The following is an 8,611-nucleotide window of genomic DNA, read 5'->3' on the forward strand; positions in this document are numbered from 1 at the left end:
TCATGTGGAAAAGCATAAATATATTCAATTTTTGGACACTAATTATATCAAATGCAAAAAACTAGAATGTTGACTTATGTTTACTTTATACCTGTCAGTAGCTTGTAAGCATGTATTGAGGCATATGCAACTGTTAATTTTCACAGTCATAAAGTTCTGGGCTTTTAGACTCTCACTGAAATCAATGCTCTCACTTTATTATTGATTTTAGTGAGAACAGAGTAGGCCATAGAAGTGCAAAATAGAAGACATGAATGGTAACGTTTTGCTCTAATGATAGTTGTTGAATCAATTTGGAAAGCCAGAATGGTTTATAATGTAGTGGATGCTTTCCAGCTTTCAAAAAACCTAACATTAGAGGGGATACAATAGTGGAGATGATGCAGATTCTTGAGGCTGGTGGGAGACTCTGGCATGAATTAGGGTCTTTTTCAAACTTCTTCCCAGACAATGGCTTTCCATTGGCAGTGGACCTTTAAAGAATTAAGAATTAAATAAAAATGTGCTTACATTGAAGGAAAAAGGAGTATTTGTTCTTGAGTTAGGTGGGGTTAAGGATGTCATATGATTAAAATGTCTTTTAATATCAGTCTTATAAAAGACTGAGGAATTCCATGAGCAGATAGCATTAATGCAATATTAACTGAGTTGATAAACTTACCATTCATAATAGAGGAAATATAAAATGAAGAATAAATATTCTGTTTTAAAACTCCCTGCTTTTGCCTCAGGCTCTAACCTTCAGCTGGAGGAAATTTACACCCATTTTACAGTAATGGCAATTTAAACCAGCTGCAGCTCCGACTCCATAGTCTTACATGCTATAATGTCTGCAAAGTAATTGAACGTAATATAATAAAAGCAGGGATTTCTTAGCTCCTTAGACATGTTATATGTACATATATATATGTATATTGCATCCTGGATTATGCTTTCACTTTCTTGTTTCACATAGTTTTAAATTAATTTTATTTCTTTGGAGTTATTCCTTGTAGCCCAGGGAAAGCAGCATGAAGGAAAGCTTCCCTTCCCTGTGATACAGGCACAGCAGTTACTGACATTTTGTGTGTGAATTTTACTCCATTAGTTCCCATAGGCCAGATTTTCACAGGTAGAGTCTCCTTTTGTCATTCAAGAGTTTGCATTTGAACCTTTTTCAAAATCTGAATCAAAATCTGAAATCCTTTCAAAACCTGTCCCCTAAATGCTTGTGCTATCCGCACATGCACATGTACGTAAGTATGTAACTATAAAAGATGCAAGGTTAAAAACTAAGCTGAGTTTTGTTGTGTCTTTACCTTTCCTAAGCTGCTGATGGAGACTACTGGCGACTCCTGCCTCCAGGGACATACATAATCAGCGCGCAAGCAGCAGGGTACAGCCGGGTGATGAAGAAGGTCACCCTTCCTGCCAAGATGAAGCGGGCTGGGCGAGTTGACTTTGTATTGCGACCTGTTGAGGCTTGGCCCAACAAGCTCCTCCGCCGCTCAATGGAAGATATGTATGACCCATACGACCCGCTGGAACTTTTTGACCCTCATGCCCAACACAGGCAGCCCGAGGCTCGAGGGGGGTCACCACCAGTCAGGGAGAAGCCCTGGTGGTGGTCTTACTTCAGCTCTCTAGACCTGCACAAACCACTGTGGCTACTCAAGCAGCACTGAACGGTGTCACCATGCTCTGCTCACCTGGCTCTGCTTCCCTTCCACCCAGCTCCAGATGCCCTCACTGCTCTTAGCAATATTTAAATCTGTTTAATTTGAAAGTACAATGTTAATTCAAGTGCGCTTACTTCTTTTGTTTTCTCTTCACACACAACTGAGTATGTTCAAGTGTTTTTTATGTATTAAAAACAATGGTGCACACCTGTTCAAAGGCCAGGTTTTATGCAGTTTTTTTCTTGGTAATGCTCTGTACTTCTGCCCATGTAGTTAATAATCACTTTCATTATTTATTAGGTTCTAAGTACCTGCAGGAAATTGTTCCTTATCCTTTAATGCATTTTTGTACATGTCCTAACATATTAATGACTATGTACTAAAAACTTTCAGAAACATTCAGAAAACTCTTTTATTTCTTCTTTTTATATTATTTTAGCATATAAAGTTTGGTTGATTAACTCTTCTAATACAACTCCCAATTATTTTTTTTAAACCCACTATGTGATATTAGTATTGATTTCAGACAGAAAAAGAAAATCATTAGGTATTAGGAATTTGGAAATAAATCTGCATCTGAATAACATGTTCAGTAGAATGGGCTGCTCACAGGCAGGTCAATATCACTGATAACATATTCTCGCAAGTAAAGTTTCAGAAGTTATCCTTTGAAGAGATACATATTACAAGTGTTAAATCTTTACAGCCTTTATTCCTTGAAATCTTTTGCACCATGAGTAGGCCCACCAAATCAAGAAAAATATTTGGAAAGCAAACTCTGTTCCAAGGAGTCTGAATATCCAATCTTTATGATGTTTATGTGTTAATATAATTTGAACAGTTTTTACTCTGTTAAGCAAATACATTTTTAATCCATTTGAGCAAAATACTGAAAAATACTTTTACTGCTGGAAATACACACACCCTATGACCTCATCTAGAAAAAATACATGAGATAATTCATGAGCAATTTAGGTTAAAATGTGACATATTAGACTAAGGTTGTTAACATCATGCCCCATTTTGAGTCTACGTACTTGTTACTGAAACTTACAGACACCAAAGATAGTAGGGTAAAGCTAGGTGAGTAGCAGTCTTGCAAGATGCTGTCCTCTCTCAGACATCAGAAGTAATGTTTTTTTTAGGGCGATTCAAAAAAATATCCTTGATTTTGATGGAATACATAGGCTCACGCTTCCTTTTGGCTTGAACTGGTTAATGAACTCTATATACTCACAGTATTTCCTCATCTAAATGCCATAGCATGTGAATAGGGGATTGTTTGGAGCTGATGTACTTATTGTGGGAGCTGTCTGGATTGCCCTTTGATTTCTAAAAACTTTTTTGCTCATCTTAGGTAAAGAATCCCAGATTGCATGAATCCTATAGTCCCTGTGCACATATCTCATACTGTAATTGCCTAAGAAGACCCAAGAGATGAATGATCTTAATTCTGTAACCAGATGTTGCACATGTCTAAGTACCTTATTCCCAGCTGTAATCTGATTGAAGTTAGGAGTCTGTTATTCATGTGCTTGAATGTCTGCAGGTCTGGAGACTATGTAAAAATGAAAGAAAACAATTTCATAGCATTAACAGAAAGTAATTATATGGGAGTGAATGTACTGCATGCGCATGGGTAAGAGTTGCTTGCCCAGGCTTGATCGGTTGAAGAAACCCTGAATCCTAAATGTCACAAAGATAAGTGAGCAAGAGAGACACCTCCAGACTTTATTTCCAGTAACAGGTATTACTACTGTTTTCTGTGGTCATTGTTTTAAAGACACCATCCTGAAAAAACAGTGGTAAAGCTAACAAAATCAGAACAATATGCCAAATTTTTGGCTATTAGCTACTCTTTTTATGCACAGAATGTCTTGTACACTTAGATAGATGTTTCCTATAAGTATTTCCTAGATTCTTACAGGGCTATTTAGATTTTTTTCAAGTAATCATAGTAAACCCCAGCCAGCTGAAATGCAAAACAGAATGACTGTGCAGAAAATCCACTTCTTTCCTGAGTCCTGAGTTGAAATAGCAGCAGACAATCAAGACTGGGGAAAGATGACTTTCTGGGAAAGCTGTAGAGATGTGTTATGTTTGAGGGAGTTTGAAATCCTAATGTTCTATACTAGTATGCCACTAATGTGAAACTGGTATGATAGAGCAAGCATAGTCCCTCTGTGTCTCTCTATCTCATCCACAAAAGGAGGTGTCCAGCAGAGAGAAAGTTAAGATCAGACTTCTGCTAGTTCACATGCAACAGTCTGTAGAGATGGGATGTATTAAGGTGCATTGAAGCAACTGTGAAGCTCTTGGGAAAAGGTATGCCTTGGTCTTCTGGAACTGCTTCATATTTTTTATAAGGTAAAATCTTCAGTTTTCAGTTCCTTGGAGGTGGAAAAGACTTCCAGAATTCCTTGGGTGGCTCTCAGAAATCCTTTTGAGTTTAGATTTGATTTAGGACACCTTTATTGGTGATTAGAAGAGAAAGGAAAGAAAGGAAGAAAGAAAGAAAGAAGAAAAGGTCAAACCAGCCAAATAACAATGCAACAAAAATTAGTATCACCTTTCCATTTCTATTAGAGATTAATACAGACTCAGTTCTACATTTATCTGAGAGAGAAAGTATTGGTTTGAATTTGTATCCTGGACTGGATTACATAAATCTTCTTCAATATTTATTTCAATCAAGAAATGTGTGTTTAATATCAGATAGTTTTGTTAAAAAAACAAAACAAAGCAACGCACTCCACAACTCTAATATGGTTAAAGGGATTGCGAGTGGTGGTGAAATTTAAGCAGCTGTAGGCAGCTCTGTAATTAATACATGAAAATGAACACAGTGATCAGCTCTCTTATACCTCTCTCTGGAAGATGCTCATATGCAGGGTTTAGTGGAATATATAGTTAAAAGCATATTAAATATTTTCCGAATAGAAATAGGGATGGAAATGCTTCAATGAAATGCACTCCCACAGCAAAAGTGCAAGTAATATAGGAAAGAAGTGAAAACCAACCAAAGGTCCCTGTCAGTCCCTATCATGCTTAACCATGCCTTACAGACTAGGCTTGGTCTTTTTCCACTGCTACTTTGGAGCCTGACAGGTTCAGCAGCCAGACGGTGCTGTCAGGAATTATAGTGTGTGTTCATGAGACTCCCTCTCCTTTTAAGTCAGAGTCTACATAATTTTTTTCAATTACCTTCCAACCACATATTGAACAGTATTGATGTATGTTTTTGTAACATCCTTCTTAATAATTAATTTCCTAGTCTCCACGTTTGTTTCAGAGGTGATCTTTACCATGGAGCCGAAGTTTTTCTGCACAAAGCAATCACATTAATAAACATTCTGACCTGCCAACTGTCCAGACTCATCACTCTGCCAGCAACGAATCTTCCCAACAATTCAAAGCGTGCAAATCTAAGTAACGTTGCAAGCATAAAAAGCAAAGAGAAAGGTCTGCTTATGTCATATGTGCAATTTCTTTTACCTTCATATTGCAGAAAAAGTTCAAGAACACAGACAAAAAATACCAGGAGATAAATTATGAGTTGTGTGCATGCATTATACCCAAGAAGCTGTGGATCTCTGTTCCGTTCATAAAAACTTTTTAGATCAAAAATAACAATACCAAACAAGGGCAGAAAAGTTTGCAGCTGTTGACTTCGTGTAACAAAATGATGTTCCAGTCTTGGGACACCCAAGTACAGGAAGGAGAATCTTTATTTTCCTAAAGATAGAATAAAAGACAAAGGTATCTTAATCCAATTGCCTGAAAACAAAACTCTAAGTTTCAAAATCACTGACTAATATAAACTTTTCCTGCTATCATTTTTCATACTGCTTATACAGTTCTTCTCCTTTTCGTGCTTCAGTTTAGCAGCTAAAGGGAAGCACTCAAAAACAACATTGCAGTGTGTTCTGAGCGAGTTCAAGTCCTGAGAACCAGCTGTCGAGCACAGTTTGCCAAGCTGATGCCATTTCTTTGTGTCCATCACTCTAGTATTGCACTGCAATTCAAAAACAAGCCAGAGATGTCTTTAACCATTATGAATGCAGCTGTCAAAGTGAGACAAGACTGTATGTCTCTGTGGTGGTGCCTACAGACAGACTGGAAGACCTCTGTGATGGGTGGGTAGCTCCCCCCCAGCAGTGAAGCACTGAAGATGCAGCCTTCAGGAGACAGGGAACAACAGGGAATGGAGCTGTTCGGGTGGCTCGAATGGAAATGTGAGCTGAAGCCAATACACCTTTTTACAAAGCTCCTGTCAGAGGTACTCCCCACACTGCCTTCCCTCACTGTGTAATATCTGACTTTTGAAGCCACCACAGCATAAGAAGTGTGGATGGAGAGGTTGTAGTGTACTTCCCTTCCTGTCTTGGTCTTCACAGCATGTCGGAGGAAAGATTCCATTTCATGTTTGTCTTCGCTGCTGTCATGTAGTCTCAAGTTGTGCTGCTTCACATCTGCTTCCTTGATGGTCAGCTGGACATCAGCAAGGAAGTGTCCTGCTTCCAGCCACCCATCATGCATGCGGGAGACACCAGAAGAAGGGCTTCTCTGTGCAGGTTTTTTGGTACCCATGTTGTTTCTGGCTCTGGGTCTGCTTAAATGAATGGGAGATTTCCCCCCAGTTTGGCAGCTCCTTCTGGTTTCCAGGGCCACCAGTGTCATACTGGTAAGCAACACTAGTGTTGGTGTAGCCATGGCAGCATTAGGGAAGAGGATGAGCATCTCTACAGCATGCTGTCAGGAAGCATCTCATTGTAATACTGGGACTCACCCAGATTGCTTTTATGGGCAGAACTTGGAAGCATAACACCACTTTCCCATCCCGTTCTGAGAGGATTATAGTCCACAAGGCCAGCTGGCAAGGTGTGGTCATATCACTGAACAGGCATATAAATAATTTTATAAATATAGGAATTTTTGACAGGTCCTTGCTACTGCAGTGTCTGTGTGGAAGCAGATTATGGAAAAGGATGTAGCATTTTTTAAACATTTTTAAGAATTTGCATATATATCTTTGAAATACATCTATAATTTCAGTGTATAGGTTGTAACTTCGAAAGGAGACAAGAGCAACAATAAAAAATCATCAGTATATGTTTGTAACTAACCTTTGTTATCAGGGATTATTTTAAATTATGGGAGAAGAGGCTTAGAAGTTAAATATTTGTCTAAGAGGTTAAATCACCTTCTAAAAATAAAGTTAAACAATAGTGATAATGGATGCTTGTATTGTTCTTAATTTCCTTCATTATAATGTAATTTAAATATTATTTATTATTATTAAATATTATTGTGCACTCAGTAATGTAATGCACATGCATGTCTTTCAGTTTTCTCTTTCTTCCACAAGGTACATATTCTATATTTTCGTGCAGTTGATACTGGCATTGCTCTACACTGGATCTGATTAAGCATTTTTTTTATTTTTTTGGTTTAAAACATAGTCATTCAATGAAATTTACAAGACAGAGGCAGTGGAAAATTCCGTTCTGATGAAGTCAGGATATTTAGCTTTTCATGATTCACACAGAAGCACAATTCTGAAATACCAGTTTCTTGCAGGATGGAAACTTCATTTTACGGCTTGCACCCACTCATGTTTTGAGGAAGATCTTTCTGATTTATATTCCTTCCCTTTTAGGAACTGTGATTTAGTGTGTGAAGAACAGGCTTGTTCTTTTCTCCCTCATTAGTAATTGTTATTTTGAATAATTGGATAAAAGTCTTAAATTGCAGTGTTTGATTTGTTTTACTGTTTTAAGGAAAGATTTTTCCTGCCATAATGCAAAAGCTGTTAATTTCTCATTAAAAATTCACTGAACAGCCCCAGACTATTCAACGTAATACATGCTATGCAATGTATGCTGGGTACCACCGTTTATCCTACAGCTATGTGTGTAAAAATAGCAGCTGTGTTGCAATAATTAGAAATTGAACCTGACCAGTCTATGAGGTAAATTTACAAGAAACTTTAAGAACATAATTATAACCTTTCTCACAGAAATTTGGTAAGTAAAGGCTTTAAATCTCTGCCTAACTTCGAAGGCTCTGTAATTCCTAACTTACAGCCAGTTAGATGTGCCGTAGCTGTTTGAGTTTTGCTGCTTGGCACACACAGCACTGCTCACGCCGTAGCAGGGCAACCATCACGACCCTTTCACACCACATTATGCTAACATCCCAAATCAGTTTTACCTGTTGCTTCCTTCTGCTGCTGAGCCCAAGCAGATAAGCCAAGCTCTGCACCATATTACTCATGCAGGGCAGCGGCTGCCTCATGCTCAGGGGACTCCTTTACACTGTTGTCTTTGAAGAGGGGTAGTTCAGCTCCATAGGAGAGTGCTCCTGCTCCTCCTCTGTGACTCTCTTCCCTAATTTTAGTGCTATTCCTGATTGCTTGCAATAAAACAACACTGGTGGTGCCTCTGTGATAAGATATTTAAGACAGGGTAAAAAATGCACAGCAGCTGTGAGAGATGAGTGACAATATAGAAGAGAAACAACCCTGCAAACACCAAGATCAGTAAAGAAGGAGGGGAAGGAGGTGCTCCAGGTGCCAGAGCAGAGATTCGCCTGCAGCCTGAGGTGAAGATCATGGTGAGGCAGGCTGTCCCCCTGTAGCCCATGAAGTTTAGTGGTGGAGCAGATATCCACCTGCAGTCCATGGAGGACCCAACATTGGAGCAGGTGGGTGCTCCCTGAAGGAAGCTGTGACCCTGTGGGAAGCCTGTGCAGGAGCAGGCTCCTGGCAGAACCTGTGACCCGTGGAGAGGAGTCCATGCAGGATCAGGTTTCTGGCAGGACCTGTGGCCTCACGGGTGACCCACACTGGAGCAGTCCATTCCTAATGGACTGTACCTGGTGGGAAGGACCCGTGCCGGAACAGTTCCTGAGGGACTCCATCCCATGGGAGGGACCCAACGCTGGAGCAAGGG

The 8,611-nt window shown here is 39.3% G+C and overlaps 1 protein-coding gene across 1 annotated transcript in view; it reads left to right on the forward strand.

The window, feature by feature from the left end:
• CPZ (carboxypeptidase Z) overlaps nucleotides 1-1,878 on the forward strand; it is a 36,316-nt gene extending 34,438 nt beyond the window's left edge. The window contains exon 11 of the mRNA XM_075091968.1: nucleotides 1,309-1,878. Within this exon, the coding sequence (XP_074948069.1) occupies nucleotides 1,309-1,664 (356 nt within the window). The 3' untranslated portion in view covers nucleotides 1,665-1,878. The remainder of the gene's footprint in view (nucleotides 1-1,308) is intronic.
• The last annotated feature ends 6,733 nt before the right edge of the window (nucleotides 1,879-8,611 follow it).

This window comes from Phalacrocorax aristotelis, chromosome 4, assembly GCF_949628215.1.
Source record: "Phalacrocorax aristotelis chromosome 4, bGulAri2.1, whole genome shotgun sequence".
NCBI classification, from domain to species: Eukaryota; Metazoa; Chordata; class Aves; order Suliformes; family Phalacrocoracidae; genus Phalacrocorax; species Phalacrocorax aristotelis.